The 16,652-nt window shown below is 39.6% G+C and overlaps 1 protein-coding gene across 1 annotated transcript in view; it reads left to right on the top strand.

Moving 5' to 3' along the window:
• MED27 (mediator complex subunit 27) overlaps positions 1-14,739 on the top strand; it is a 95,587-nt gene extending 80,848 nt beyond the window's left edge. The window contains exons 6-8 of the mRNA XM_076355119.1: positions 2,511-2,552; positions 11,613-11,690; positions 14,228-14,739. Coding sequence (XP_076211234.1) covers positions 2,511-2,552; positions 11,613-11,690; positions 14,228-14,362 — 255 coding nt within the window. The 3' untranslated portion in view covers positions 14,363-14,739. The remainder of the gene's footprint in view (positions 1-2,510; positions 2,553-11,612; positions 11,691-14,227) is intronic.
• The last annotated feature ends 1,913 nt before the right edge of the window (positions 14,740-16,652 follow it).

Here is a 16,652-nt window from a genome sequence, read left to right as displayed (position 1 = left end):
TTTAGAGTGGGTACTTAACAATGCTGCCTAGCCAAATTCCTATTTTTGCATCCGTTGGACTTAACTAAAGAAACATAAGTGTCTGTGTTGAATTACCATGTTAAGGAACTTAGGTTATGTTAATGCTATGGCTTCATTAATTACCCCATATCAATAAGAAAAGGCAGCTTTTAGCCTCCTAGCGTAAGAGAGGAAAAGAAATAGTAGTATCAAAGGAAAGCTTCAAAGACAGGCAGAGCTGTCTCTCGGGTAATTTCTGATCCCTGCATTCTTTCCACTTCAAAGCTGGATGTGTGCGTGTTTGGGTGAAAGGGGGGTTGAATCCGATTTCTCTAATAAGTGTTGGCACCGGACCTGTTTGATATTAGATGCAGGGAATGTTCTGATTTGTTATCGCCTTTGAAATCGTTCAGACGACCTTCAGAAAATGGCCTCTTGTTACTTATGCTGGGGGCGGGTGGGGAGAGTGGGGCGTTGGGAAAAAAAGCCCCAGTTTAATTCACATGCAGAGGATGCCCTGAAATTGTGCTTTCAGCAGTTTTTTAGTTACAAATGTGTGTCTTGATTGAAAGTGAAAAGTTGAAGAATAATAGACCTGTAACGATGCATTCTTTAATCCGCCTCTGCCTTAATCCTCTGTTTCAGGGGGAAAGGTGGGCAGTCATTTAGGATGTATGCATGTGGTTTGGGGCGTTTGGTTGCTTTTTCTTTTTCTTTGTTTTTCTTTTTTCTTTTTTTTTCTTTCTTTTTTCCTTTTTTAACTTGGATAACATCATGTCTGTAAAACAGACATTCATTACTTTTTCAGCTTTTCGTCATGCCGACTAATGAACGTTCAGAACCTGTTGGACTCATCTTAATGCAGCATCTGAAGTGGAAATTTTTTTTTATTTTTTTATTTTTTTTTTAGATCTTGAGTCTTAACTGGAGAGGATCCCATACTTGGTTTGATCACTAGAGATTAGCAAAAGCATATATACATTCCAACTATAGCAACTCTGTCTGCAGTCAAGGAAAGCCTTAAATTACAGGAAAACAGTTTTTAAAAAATACACATTATTTTTTTATTTTCAAATGTAGACTTTTCTAATATGGAAATGCGGTGCTTCCTTCCCAACAGGCACGGGGCTATTATTACATGGTAAATCAAGCTCAGGTCCAAGTCCAGGCTGGACTGCCGCTTGTGGACTCTAGAGTATGAGTGTTGCTGGTGCACGCACAGGTTCTTGATCCCACCCTAAGAGCGAGTAAATGTAGAAAGGGTTGTAGGTACATGCCTCAGGGTACTTCTGTCTTCATCTAACCTGGAAAAGGCGTTGAGACTTCAGCTGCCTTTTGTCTCGCGGCCAGGTCAGCAGTACTAAGCCATGAAACATCTATCCTGAAGTGATTTTTAAAGTCTTTAACATCGCCTCCTGTCCGGCCTGAGGTTTGGGGACTCAAAAGTTACCAGTATTTAGAAGTGGTAACACCTGTGTCTTTAACAGTATTACTCTGAAAAGAATGGGAACGTGTGTCCAACCATGTTATCAAGCACTAGAGGAGCTACCCCCGCTTCATAAATTCACTCAAAAAAAATTATTTTCTTTGGTCCAGACTAAGATTCCTGAGGTTAATGCTGTATCAAACACCTTTCCTGTGACAAATTTTGTGCATATGGAATTGTTGAGTACAGTGGGATCTGCAGGGGAAAAAAGTGATTTGCAATTCTGGGACTGATGGAAGCTCCTCTTGTTTTTTCCCTGCTGCTTTTCCTTGACAGAATACAAGATCTTCCGCAGGGCTGGGCTAAAAGAGCATTAGCATGTCAGCTGAAATTGTTTAACATGTGAGCCATTTGGTTGTCTAAGAAGGACAGCCTTACCTTCTGGTTTCCGGGGCTAATAAAACTTATTTCAATTTTGTTCTTTTAGTTTGCGTATAGTTGAGCACGCATTTAAGTCATGGATGTGTGCAGTTATCTACAACCTTAAATCTCTTTTAGTGTGATTTTTGTCTGCAAATTTAAATGCGGTTTCCTAAGGGATGTTTTATTTAGCCTCAGTAGACCGGTGCTTTGGCTTAATTCAGCTAAACGTTCTTTGTGTCATTTGTAACTGAATCACTTATTCAGACACAAGACAAGCATAAACTTAGTAAAAATGCCCTCATTTTAGAAACAGACTGAAGCTGATGAATATTTGCATAGATCAGCCACAACCCCATACAAAAGAAGATTTTGCTGTTTTTAAAGAGAACGCATTAATTCAACAGGTCTTGTATATATAATTTTTTTAATTGAAACTGTGATGAACTGTGTTCATTCTTCATTGCAATACAAAGGAAATCTTACATCATTAATTCCCTTTCTTGGATTGCAACAGGTAAAGGCACTGGGTCAAAATACTGAACTGAGAAATACATCTCCCTAGATCTGTTTGCCTGCTCTTTTAATTTGAAGAGCTGCTTAGTTTCTTTTTCTCCGTAATCACATGTGGTAATACATAATTCTTTTTTTTTTCCTACTGTAGCTTGACATATGGTCTAAATCCAACTATCAAGTTTTTCAGAAGGTAAGTCTCATATCATTTTTCTCTACATAATGCGTATAGGAGATATGCGGAGTTTATTTTAAATATCTAGGCCCTTATGTAAAAGAATTCAGAATTTATTCCTTTGTCATCACAACTTGCAGATAACAAACAATAATCTGTAATAATGGAAAACCGTGAATAGAAAAGGAGATCACTTCTGCTGTTACTTAATTTGGATTTATTTCCCATCACAGTTCCAGTCCATGGTTTGGAATAGGAAATTGGAGATTATACTACTCTAGCCTTAAAATTTCATGAGGAGTCTTCAAGCACTCTTTTTTTAGTTTAAATCTTTTGGGGGAGGAAGGACTTTCAGGTTCGTTTGGATTTTGTTTTGTTGTTTTCATTGCTTTTGGTTGCCCCCCTCTCCTGAGGGCTTGAGTTTAATAAATCAGTAGAACTCACTTTCCAAAATGCATTTGGAAATTTTTTCCATGACATTATTTTGCCTGCTTCTTTTCCCATGATGGTGTAAGGAAAAGGAGTAACTTACTGAAATGAATGCCATTCCAGAAAGTAAGAAAAGACCGATGAGAGAATGGGAGCAATAGGTATAAAACTATTAAGAAGGTTAAAGTGTATTTTGGAAAGATCTATGTCTCGCCATTTTCCAGGCAAGGAAGAGAAGATTTCTCTTTGAAGGCCTCTTGTCAAAATGCTGTAAGTTCAGATTGATCCGGGTTTAAATTCCGGTTTCCTTACCTTCAGGCCACAGTTCAAGGAGCTTGAGTCTCCAGCTAGTGCACTAGCTTCCTTTCATCTACTTCTGTAGTTTGTGTAACAAATGGGGGTCAGGGACTCGAAAGGGCATAAAAGCAGGGGTCAAAAATATGGCATATTGGCTGTATTTGTGCATCTTCCTTCCAAGATTTCAGATGCAGTCAGAAGGGAAGAGGTTTGACCTGTAATATTAACCTGCTAGAGATCAAAGGACAGCTTTTGGGGAGGTTGGTTGCTCTCCCTCTCTGCCTAGCATTAAAGCAAAATTTTGCTGCAGTTGATTCTTTACCCCAGAGATTAGTGGATTAAATATTCTTTTTTTTTGTTCTTGCTCCTCAAAAATATTTAGTGTTGAGTAGGGTAATACAGCGGGAAGTAAAACAGTGTGTATCTTAGTAACTAGTTTATCAGTATGCTTTAAAGTAATTTTTGCAATGGAATAAATTTAAGGTTCTGTAATTAAGTGCATCATCTCAATTTCCCCATGTGTCTGTCTGGTTGTAAGCTCCTTTGGGCCTAAGATCGTCTGCCTGGATGTTTTGGTTTAGAATAACTTGGAAGGGTTAAGTCATATTGCCATAATTTGTGCTAAATGATAATAAATTGTGAGGTTTTGATTGTATAATTTTAATTGCCTATATGCAAAATAACAGAGTAGAGTAAATGTATGGTTTGCTTAAAAGTCCAGGTTAAGGACTCAGGGAGCATAAATACGTAGAGTAAATTTCTCTTCAGGTCCAGGTGATGGCCTTCAGACCAAAAGTGGAAGAGGTCAGTGAGAAAACGTGAAATGCCCCTCTTACTGCTGCCTCTGTGGCTGCGTTATGGATAAATAAGAATCTTTATTCTCTTCCTAATTCTCTTAAATAATGTGACGCGGCCTGAATATTAAGTTCCTGTTCTCCAGTTCCCTCTCTGTAAATAATACCAAATGCAGTAATGTTTACCAAAAAAAAACCCCAGAAAGAAAAGACTGCAGGCGAAAGGGTCGCCTGTAACCAGTTGAACAGCTGTCTGCATTTTTTATAGTAGTTTTATACATTTTGTTCCCAGTTGTCACTGTGTTACCTTGGGCAAATTAACCTCTCTTTGGCTCAGTTTTCCGCATCCCTTAGGCTGGGGTAATACTTGCTGACTTCATGGGAGCTACCTACACAGGAGCTATTGCGGAATTGGTTGCATGGTGCTCTCGGATTCTTGCATGAAAAATGTGATAAAAATGCAAGGTGATGGTACTTTCCAATCAATAGATTCTGTACTATTGAGCAGATAGTTAAAGAAGTTGAGGCTAGGACCTAAGTCAAGTTTTCAAACATGATAGAAAATGCTGTGGTTCAGCATAGTAAGTTTTCTCTCTGTGGTGCTGTGCTTGGTTTGGTTTTCTCTTTATTCTCTGAAGCTGCACTTGTATCCATTTATAATACCCAGGAATAGTAATGTAGCAGTAGCAAAATAAAGGAAATAGATAAAATAGTGTTAGAGAAACTATTATACTCTGTTACTAGTGTAGGATCTGCAGGATCTTCAGAACAAATGGTTTTATGCCATTAAAAAAATCATCAGTAAATGTGTCAGAGCACATCTGAATGTTCCTGAAATGTGTTTCTCATGGCAGTCACCAGTAACGCGATGTGGAAGTGCTGTGCTGAGAAGGAAAAACACGGATGAGTAACTGCTCCCACCGAGGAGGCTGGGTAGCCCTTGCAGCTCTACTGCCTTTAATACCATAAAAGCAATCATCCCTCTGAAGGGCAGGGCCGTTTCTCTTTAAAAGCTGGACCAAGTTCTCCAACTGTGTCTTCAATGATGATATAACAACATCTGGAGCTCGCAAGATACCTGCCAGCGGTAGCTGCAGGCCTGTCAAATTCTCACAGGGTTGCAGCATGACTTTCTAGGTTAAGGACCAGAGACCTCTGATCTTCAATCCAACCCTGTCAAACGAAGCTAAATTTGTCCTGACTTTTTGTTTGCAAACGTTGGCTGTGTCAGCAAGCCTTTTCTCTCTCCTCCTTATTAGGCAGGATACCCGAGTGTGTATAATTTGATGGGGGACAGCTCCCAGAGGGCCCATTACTGTTAAAGTGTACAGTCATTTTCTAAGTTCCCTGGAGACTCCTTGAATCTGGTCCTGGGGTGAATAAGCTTTATAGGCATTGAATCCACCAGCAGGGTTAGACTCAGAGAATGGAGCTGGGAAATAAGAGAGGGAAGGCTGAAAGGGCAAAAGCACAAGGAGCAAAGAAAAGGTTTTTCAGACTTCCATGTTGGTCTGACATTTAAACTCCACAGGAGCGGCAACTGTTTTGATCTTAAACCTCCTTATTTTCACACCTTGCATCTCTTGATCCACTAGTGCAAGAGGAGGAACAACACGGGAAATAAGGAAATATTTTTGGGGTTTAAATCTTGGTGGGAAGAAGAGTGTACATGAGGGCTGCGTAATTCCGGGTCATTGTGCAGAGGGTTAAAAAACTATGTATTGTGGAGAATGGGCATTATTCATAACTTTGCATTCAAAAAAGAGGCAAAAATATAGAATAGTGGAACTGCTATGAGTGGATCAAAATGGGAGATGGTGTCAAACATTAACTGTTTCATTTATCAAGCTGCTCAGTTAAGAGCGGCATAGCTGGTTTTGCTGTGTAATAGGATCAGTTTGGCTGTTTAAGTCATATGCATAGCATTAAACCCATATATTTCATTCTGATCTCGGAGTCCCACTCTTATGTTCAGCTAAGTGGTCTATCAATTTTAGCATGCCACAAACTGTTTTTGTTTAGATATGATGCTTCCCAAGGCACGTTTTAACCTGAACGTCGAGAAGCTGTTTGTGCCTATCCAGCCGTTTGTGAGCTGTGTGATCCCGAAGTGATGGAACTCGGGAGCACAATTTTCACCACTACAAGGGCACATAAGTATTGTAATGTATGAAGATGTATTCTTGTCAATAATCTCAGAATAAAATCACATGCAGGATGAATGCATGCATGAGACAAATATTGGGCTATTGATGATGTCTGTTCAAGGAGAGGAGATGGACTGTTCCAGGGTCACCTGCATGATTGCTCCTGTGCATGATCAGTACTTGGCTCTGTTCAAAGACCTGCTTAGGCGAAATAAAATCTCTATGACCCAGTCCAAATAAGCAGAACAAGCGAAATAAAAACTTGAACACTCTGTGAGCTCTGGAAACAAGTGATAAATCCTATGCTTCAGAAAATTCTGGTAGTGCTTTAGAATCATAGGATAGTTTGGGTTGGAAGGGACCTCTAAAGGCCATCTAGTCCAACCCCCCTGCAGTGAGCAGGGACATCTTCAACTAGATCAGGTTGCTCAGAGCCCCGTCCAACCTGACCTGGAATGTTTCCAGGGATGGGGCATCCACCACCTCCCTGGGCAACCTGTGCCAGTGCTTCACCACCCTCAGCGTAAAAAATTTCTTCCTTAGATCTAGTCTGAATCTACCCCCCTTTAGTTTAAACCCATTCCCCCTTGTCCTGTCGCAAGGACAAATTACTGAATTAGGAGTGGGGAAGGGTGTGTAAAGGATTTGTGTGGAGTTCATCGATGCCTGTTCGTACAGGCACCATCTATCATCCCTCCAAGCACCTCTTGGGCACCGGGTTCTGTGCACCAGATTCCCTCCAGAGAGACTCAAACGTGGTCCTGGAGAGAAGACTGAGTAATGGGAATCCTTGGAAATGAACAAAGGCACTCTGCAGTTTTCCACACTATAAAAGGTCTAAACACTAATAAAATAACTTCCTTTTTTTTTCTTTTAGTGCTGTGATCATCCTCCAGAACTCATTGTTACAGGCTACTGTTAAGGCCATGAACTTAGCAGGGTTTAAAAAAAAAATTAAAAAACTTCCAGGGGATTTAGAGAATCCTTTTATATTAGATAGAATTGTCAGTGCCATACTTGAGGGAATAAACCAGTAAGTAAGTGGCAAGGAAAGTTATAACTCTTAAAGAAAGTTTTGCACCTACTTTTGAAAAGCGTATTTACTGGCAGTGAGATAAAATGCTAGAGGAGGGAGACAGCTTCTATAATTTAGTCATGTGATGTTTGTATTTTTATGTTTTAGTTTTTATGCCAGGTATAGCTTCATACGTCTACGGAACATTCCGGGTCTATGGTGGAGCAAAGCTATACCATAGGTCTTTGCTTTTGTGCTTCTTATTCCAGTTAGAGGAAGCACTTGTTTGGCTTTCTCAACCTGTGAACTGTAGAATGGCTTTTTTTTTTTTTTTTAAATGAATTTTCAGCTTTGGGAATTCTATATGACTAACAAGTGTCGTCAAGGCCCAATAATGCCATGTTTTGGATGTGTCACCTTTGGAAAGCACGTTTCAGCAGAGCAGTACTATCAAGTGGGTAAAGAAATGCTGTAGAAATGACTGGTGGTGGCTCGGTTGAGACAAATAACAGGGATTTTGTTTTCTGCTCATCGCTGGGTGTTGGTCTCATGAGCTATTTATAACTTTACCGAGCAGGCAAGCTGAGCAGTCGGCTGCGAGAGGGAAGCCAGGAGTCCATGTCTCCCCACTCTGCCGCAGAGCAGAGCAGCGGCGTGAGCTCGGCAGGTAGTTCCTCACAGCGGGCCGGTACCCAGCCAGCCCTGCTCACTTGCTGGGGCCTGATTGTTCGCCGAGAGCGACAAGTACGTAGGATTTAATTTGCACATAGTCACAATGAAGATTAGGTTTGATCCAGTATCAGTCTGTTTTGTATGCCTGAGCTATACAGTGCCCTAGACAAGGGAGCAGAGATGTATTTAAGAAGTACATGGTTATAGTCAACTTGAATTTGGAAGCGAAAAGGAGGAAAAAAAAAATAAATCTCAGGCGATATAATTAACGGTTAGCAAGAAGGGAAGTTTTCCTGTTCAAATTGAGTCTCTTTGCCAGATTTTTTTTTTTTTCATGTAACTGAAGTCTCTTTTGCTCTGTCTCAAAGTGCTTAGTTAAACAACAGCTATTTTATTTAGCAAAATTGTGCTTCAGGAGATTGCCTTGTCTTGCCTTTTTTTTGGATAAAAATTCCAAGTGCTTTTCAATATATGAATTGTGAAATACTGAGCTTTTCTGCAAGATCTCTTGAAGATCTATTTCAAGGTCCAGAGCAACAGCTATCCCAATCAATGTGTGCTCTTCTGAATATGTTCCCATATAAAAAGAGGTAGAGAAATTAGAAAGCGACCAATAACTTAGATAGCAGTAGGTGAGGCAGAGCAATAAAAGTGAAGTTAATAAAATAAAACCCTGAAATGTACAAAATGTCATCCCACACCCAGAATAAATTAGTTTGTGATTCCAACTTGGCTGGCAGAAAAAGTGTGTCCCTTAAGTGAGCTGGTGCGTATGCAGTTTGTTTTGCTTTGCTTTGGTGTGAAATCGTATTGCCATTAGTAAAGCTGGGTATTGATCTTCCACCACCCCACCACCCCTTTTTTTTTTTTCTCTTTTTTAATCTTGGCCAGTCTGTGCTTTCTCTCATCATCTCTGTTATCTTGGCGGGGGTTAATTCTTCCTTCACTCCCATGCACTGGCCAGTTTATCATTTGCCCAGCTCTTTTCTGTTTGACATCATGTTCTTTGCTGGGCTGGGGGGGGTCATCCCCTACTCCTCTTCCTCAGATTTGACACCCACTTTGATCTTTTTTAGAAGCGCTTTATCAGCACTTGCTTATGGTAGAAATCGCCTCCTTTTTGTTCAGAAAACATTATTAGTGTTCTAGCAATGCTGGGATGGCTTTTATCTCCCTGTGGAATCTCATTAGCTTTACATTACAATAGGAACAGCATATGTGCAACTTTGCCAAAGTGGCCAGTCAATTTAAATTTGTTAATAGCAGTATTTTTTTAAGCAACTTTCTTCAGTGCCAAGAGAAAACAACTTTGTTGTTCAGGAAAAAAAATACAGTTTGTTAGAAGTAGAAATACAGCAGAAGGAGAGCGGCTGCTCATAAATAACTTCAGAACTTTCTATCCTTTGACATGTCTGGTACTATCCTATAAAAGCACCATCTTAAAAGAAAAAAAATCACATAGCTAGTAGGGCTTGGATTACAGTCATTTCTGAAAGCTACATGAGATGTGTTTAAAAGAAATGACTGATTTGAGTTATGCTGTGCTATTAATGCACCGTTAATCACGTTATTTTTAATTCTTTTTCCTATGGTAACATATAAATGGCTTAAGCAGGCTGAGGTCCATTGTGTGAATATTTGTGCAAACTCACCAGAATGTGCACGGTCCCAAAAGTTTTCCCTTCCAAATGTCAGAATCGCATGTCCTTATTCACGCTGAATGGAGCTGCTTTTGGAGTTAGTTGTGCACGAATGATGGGGAGCAGAATCTGTTTCTAAAATTGTAGTATAACTTAAAAGTGGATTCAGTGTAGGACAGACTGATTTGATGTAGTGTTCTGCGGAGGAAGTTTGTATGGTGTGAATTAGAGCCTGTCTATACATGGATTTTTTCAGGAATATATATTTTACAGATTCACCTCCCTGAATAGCTTCAAGCATGAGCCTCTCTTTCTCCAGTGAAAGTTTGAGTGCTTCAGCACAATTCGCATTGCTGAATTAGACTAAATACAAATTAGGAACAAGTGGAGTTAGCCAGGAATAGCAATTGTAATTTCAGTTCACACTTTATCTTACTCAAAATTTACTATAGTATATAGACAAGCCCTGGGAAATATATAGACAAGCCCTGAGAAGAGCACTACTTCTCCACGTTAAAACTAGAACATACAATTTAATCACTAACTAGACAATCGCATAGTTTATTGGATGCTTTGATATTACTGATGAGGACCGTTAATAGATTTATAAGTTACAAGATGTGAAAGAGCTCTCGGGGTTGTGTTGAGTTCTTTAATAGTCCAGCCCAAAGGATTTTGCCAAGAATTTCTGCGTTAAGCCTAGAACTTCGGAGAAGAAGCAAGCTGTTGACTGTGTAATAACTTAGGAAGCTGACGGGCTGAATACTGTTAGTGAATTGTATCATAGCTGTCAGAAACTGCCCCCTTCCAGAATCATTTCAAAATGGTAGTGATTTAAAAAACAAAAAAAAAATTCTATCAAAGCATTGGTTGGTTTTCCTGATTTTTTTTTTTTCTTTACTTATTCTTGTTATTATAAATATACATTTTCTATGTATTCTGTCTAGCTGTAATTCCCAGATGTAAGATGTTGTTATGGCTCTGTCTGGGAAATTAAAAAGCTTTCTATCAGAAATCTTTTACTAATGCAAGTATTTATAAACCATAATCATATTAATTGATTCCTGGTTTCAGAGGAAATGAAACTGAGAGCTCAGTTCCTGTTTGTTCAATGTAAGCAACCTGAAACAGGACTACAGGAGTTAAATATTTTAAGTTTTCCCATTAAAAAATGGAGTGTACTCATTTTTCTGTAAAAATGTAGTTTCAGTTCAGGTTATTTTATTCTATTGGGAGGGGGGCGGGGGAGTGGTGTCTTGGTTTTGGGTTTGGGATTTTTTTTCACTAAAACAGATCAAAACCAAAGCTTTGGGGTTTTGGGGTTTTTTTTTAAGTTTTAACCTCTGTTCTTATAAGTTAGTCTTCCAGGACTATTTAATTTAGCTACATCATTGACAACGTTTTTTCTTTTGTTGAGCAAATCGTCATAGATTAAGGGAATATATTCTCTTAAAAAAAAAAAAAAAAAGACCAAAGAAAAAATGGGAACATTTAAAGAGAAAACCAAAGTGCTTTCTTCTGACGTGATTTGTTTAGTGACTTTGCTTGGTTATGATTTCACAGAATACGTGGGATTTCAATCACAGAAGCACAGATTCTGCTCTTATGCTGTAGACATTTGAAAGTTATTTGCTATTGCTTTTGTAGAAGATTATTTTTTAATCCTTTTTACAGCAGAGTTGGTAGCCCAAAGTGGGAAGCGAAGCGTGTTAGTTTAGTATTGTTCCATATGGCGTAGAGCTGGACACCTTCCTCATCACTTGGCTCACATTGGCTACCAGTCTAGATTCTTTTACCAACACTATTAGCTTTTATCACGTTTATGAACTTCCAAAGGTCTATTTGATTTTACTGTATGGGTACAAAGTTATTTATCAGCTTCAGCTGATTCTTGTATGAAGTTGGCAGAGGGAATGGAAGCTAGCTGTCAAAAACTACCCAAAATTACTTTGAGGATGTCTTCACAGTCATGTAATTCTTGGTTTGCTACTTCCCCATGAAATTTATAGTTTTCCTGCAAATTAACACTGCTTGGTCTGAAATACAGAATGAATAAGCGTATATTCTCGTTTTGTGTGATACAGGTGACAGATCATGCAACCACTGCTCTGTTGCACTACCAGCTGCCTCAAATGCCAGATGTGGTAGTCAGATCTTTCATGGTAAGTGTATTGGAAAATACATTTTTCCAGATAGACTTCAGCATGCTTACAGTGATTGACATTAGGCAGTTCTGATGCAGTTGTGATTTGCCCTATGTAAACAAGCTAGGCAGTAGAGAATGACTAATTCTTTGTATCTGATACCTGGACAAGGATAAAGAGCTCATTCTCATTACCCTGGGATAACTGGTGTCGGAAGACTGAGCTGTATATGGTTCTTCTGTCACAGGTCTCAATATTTGCTTGATGATTCCTATTTGCAAAGCTACTCTGGGTCACCTCTAAAGACAGTAGGAAAAACTCTCTCAACCAAAATCTTTACTATAGTCCAGCCCTTTCACACTGTTCGTACTGTGCAAGGAGTTGAGTTCTGTATGTAGAAAGCCTGCTCCGCTGGAAGTTCCCCAGTAAGAGGAGACTCCCAGGTAGTGTGTTCCAGCTGAGGCAGCTTGCTTGTCAGCTTGCCCAGTATGGGAAGTGATGAGAGTTATTTGGAGAACGTGATCGGGAAGAGTCCGTTTTGCTGTGCCCACTATCAGCCCCAACTTTGTTCCTAAGGAATTGCATGTACTCACCCAGCACAACAGCAGGTGGTTTTGGGAATCAAGGAAATGCTTACTGAAGTATTCTGCTGTTTTCTTACTGAATAAAATCAATCAAATACTGCTCTACCTTGATGTGCAGATTTAAGTTTATTACCTTTAATTCTGCTTGTATTTAGAATTTTATTTGTGAAATAAACTTGTAAATAAGCAGCCCTGTTAATCAGAGGGTGAGAACAAGGGTTTATGATCCAGAATTCCTGCTACCAAGATGAATTTTGGCAGTGGAGATTCTTGCTGTTCTCTCTGCTGCAGTCTCCCAAAGGAGGCTTTTGGGAGAGTTTTCTCTGCTCTTCAGACTTCTTCCTTCTCTTAACTTCCATTACGTTACCCCTTCACCTGGAGCAATGTAACTGAGACTTTTAAAAAGAAACATCTAATTTTGCCATTCACCATCTTTAGGTGTGTACAGTAGCATTGGGTCTTTTACGTCTGTAATTTCAGATCAGTCAGACTCCCTTACCTGCTGTGCTGGTTGGTTTGTTTAATAAAAAGGCCACTAAGGTGAGAGATTTGCAAAGGTCTCTTCTCTTGGAGTGCATCTTAAAATAATAAGTTTTGAAAGGTGAAAGCAACTCTTGCTGGTCAAATCCATGTTTCAACATGTTTCTGAAAATTAATGTTTAATAGAATGGGTAGCACGTTTGTTTAAGCCATGGACCTGCCTTATTGATTTGATAAAACACTACTAAAACTTTTAACAAAGCAAAACCAGATGTACACCAGAAGTGTCAATATGTTGGTCCCTTCACATGTCAGTTGTGCAATCCACATGACAGGATGTAGTGAAGCCCTAATTTTCTGATGGGAATGAAGAATGCCTTTTTTTTTTTTCTTTCAACAGATGTCTCAAGTGCACAATTTAACTTCATTTACCTATTTTTGTATTATGGTTCAGAAAATTCGATTTCTCTGTAGTGCAAGCAAAGCTCATCCAAGCTGAAGTAAATAACAGCAATTTACTTGTAGTATTCTGTTGCCCTTGTCCCCGTATTTACTGCTAAACCCAGAGAAGATCTAGTTCTTTTGGAGGAGAGTTATTGATGGCCAAAGGTTCGGTTGCTATAGAGAAGGCTCTGATGAAGATGGAAGGATTTGTTTCAATAAACTCGGTTGACCTCTTCTTCAGAGAACAATTTTCTCTTATCGATGTAATTCAATAGGACTTTAAATGACAAGATTCATGTGCATCCTTCAGAGTATAAATCTGCTGGTCTAGGTGTTTTTTAGTTGTATATCTCCTTGAGTTGGGAATTGAGTTACATAATGCTCATTGCTATGTATGACGATGGGAACAATCCCCTTGAGAGGCAGGAACTTTACCTAGGAACACCTGAACTTACTCTGTGTTGTTCAGTACTAGCCTTTTTTATATATATATTTCTCAGTGTAATCAGATTTAAAATGGTACAGTATTTTTATGACCAATGAGTATTGATCTTAAAATCGCATTAGAGAGGAAGTTAGTTCGCTTGCTGTGAAAGTCCTTATATCTTCGGCTATGAAGAGTTCAGACCGTTGCAGTATGATTGCAGTAGGGGTATGATAGATGATCATAGGAAGAGACAAACCAATATTCGGTTGAAGGAGGTACCCATCAAGAACAATTATATTCCAGTAAAAATATGAGGAGCGTTACAATACTTGCCTTCCATCATGGTTCTCTAGCTGCGAATACCTCCTGCTCAGGGTGCGTGAATTTCTATTAACAAATTTGCTTAAGTGACTAAAAAAGAAAAAGATGATTAATAAAGTGGGAATTCAGCTATACAGTGACCTTGTAATCTTCGGCATGTTTCTGTTTATAAAATCACTGTATACCTCACTGGGGCCTCGCCAAAGTACATCCTCTGTCCTTGCTATCGCTGACAAGAGTGATGACAAACGGCAACATCCGTATCCAATTTTCTTAATTTCTTTCCCTTTTCCTTTTAGACCTGGTTAAGAAGTTACATAAAGCTGTTCCAGGCTCCATGCCAGCGCTGCGGAAAGTTTCTGCAGGATGGCCTGCCACCCACATGGAGGGATTTCCGAACACTTGAAGCTTTTCATGACACTTGCAGGCAATAGTAGCCCAGCCCAGCCGTTGATAACGCGAGGAGAGAACAATCTGTCGGGCTCGGAAGAGAACTGGTGGTTTAATAGGTGGTTCAATTTCTGAACCTTTCATCCTGTACTAAGTAGTGAGGTTGCACTAATACATTTGACTATTTAAAAGCCATCAGTCTGCAAGGTACGTGTGAGACTAATGTATTTTGAAGAAGATGCTAAGAAGCTGTGTGTGATCGCTTGATGCTTCTGAGCTGAAATGATATGTCTGGGGAGATCTGACAGTAATAATCGTTATTCTAAACCTTAATGAAAATATCTGTGTACAGTTAGTGTTTTGTGACAGAATTTGCAATGTTGAAGACTTTTATAAGATTGAAATAAATTTTGTATTCCAGAATTTGTGCTATTTATTTCATTATTTGGTCAACAAAATCCTTGGTTTTGGTGTGGATTTTTCAATGCTGCTTTTTTCTTTAGAAAAACTGGAAACATTGAAACGTGCGTGCTGATGTGATGGGGGGGTGGTTGTTGTTGCAAGGCTGCTTATCTGAGTGCTGGCCTTTTTCTGGAAGAGATTATGGCGTTGATTAAACATGGAATTTCAAAGGCATGTGGCAGCTGGGAAGATGCAATATACTTTCTAAGGCAGGGGGAAACAGATGTTTCCCTTTACTAAAATTGTAATGAAAAATGTTAGCAAAATCTGCATGTATTAAGTGGTTAGAAAACGTGTCATGAGCAGTGACAGTGTGTGCAATTCGTCATGTTTTAGGACTGAAAGTAGTAAAATAATTCATCCCTAAAGCACAGCTTCTGCAGCACAGACAGCATGTTTCCTAAATGATTTAAAATTTACATGCAACACACCAGCGAAGAGTAAGATCCCTCCCAGTAATCGTTGCCCTTGAAATGGATGGGAGTGTTCAGCTCCGAGGAGCCCCAGCCATTTTTCCTTCACCCAAAGACGGGGAAGGTCCCTGGTCCTGTCCCAGCTGAACGCTCGCTGGCCTGGGGCTGTAGCAAGTGACGTGTCTTCTCTGGTGTTTTCTTGAGGACGGTACGTTTCATCTGTCATCTCCTGATAGCCAATTTGATTAATTCAACCGCCATTCCCGCTAGCGCACCCTTGTTTCCTTTACAAGCCACAGAGGCTTCGGTAATAAGCTTGCTTTTGGGAGCTGGTAAGGGGAGGTCTGGAGAAGCTTTGTCGCTCGATTAATTTTCAGATAAATCGACATTAAAGCGTAGTGCTGCAGGCTAATTTTTGAGGTTTCTTCTGCCTGTGTGAAAAGCTGCTGTTGCAGAAAGAAAAGACGCCCCTCTCGGAGGCTTTGGTGGTGGCGAGGTTTGGTTTGGTTTTCAGCAAGGAATGTTGAGTGAAGTTAATCACATTTAATAAAAAGAAGGGGGCAGGGGGGACAAAAAAAACAGGGCAAGAAGGGGAGGGACTTTTTTTTTTTGCAGCTGATTGAAATAAGGTGTTTAGAGATTTTTAAAGCACTTGTTTCATTCAATTTGAATCTACAGCATTTATGAAACAGCCCATTTCATAGCTGTGGAAACTGAAAAATGAAGAAACTTGAGTATCGCCCTGTACTTGCATGATACTAAATTAACTGGTGTTTGCTGGTAACATAAAAGACTGAGCTCCCAAAGACAACAGTTCCCTCCTGCAAGGACAGGGTGTGACGTGGGAATTTCAGCTTTCTAGGTATAGAAATCCGTGCAAAACTGGCTCGTATAAAAGAGAGAGAAACTTGAAAGAAAGTACACCTTTATGACTTCATTTGGAGGCACAACATTGCGTATGAAGAATGAGCATATATTTCTTTGAGGATGTTGGTAAGTGGGATTTTTTTTCAACGTTTCCCCCCCCCCCAATCACCAGACGGGAACATGGCCATAGCAGTGGGATAATGGCCGTTTCAAATCCGGCTGCAGTTGAATTACCTAATGAAAACTTGTTGTGCTATTATTTGACCCAAGCAGCCTTCTCGGTACAAAGATCACCCAAGACAGAACAACGTGTGCATCTTAGATGAGAGAGCGCCTTGTAAATAAGCAGCCCTGCTATCTGTCCCGTTACTGTACTAATTAGAAGGCCTGGGTTTCTGATAGTGTAAGCACTTTTTTTTTGTTAATAAAAAGGTCATAATATGGTATCCAACCTGCTTTAGGCGCTGCTGTCTGCTCCATTCTGTTTATACTTAAATAATGGCGTAGAAAGCAAATCCTGAAGTTCACAAAAGTATAATATGTGGAATCATGTCTTGGCACTTGGAGATAATTAGTTGCAGAAAACAGCATC

Source organism: Aptenodytes patagonicus, chromosome 18, assembly GCF_965638725.1.
Source record: "Aptenodytes patagonicus chromosome 18, bAptPat1.pri.cur, whole genome shotgun sequence".
NCBI classification, from domain to species: Eukaryota; Metazoa; Chordata; class Aves; order Sphenisciformes; family Spheniscidae; genus Aptenodytes; species Aptenodytes patagonicus.
Note: the sequence above shows the minus strand (reverse complement) of the source record. Positions and strands in the feature narration are given on the sequence as shown.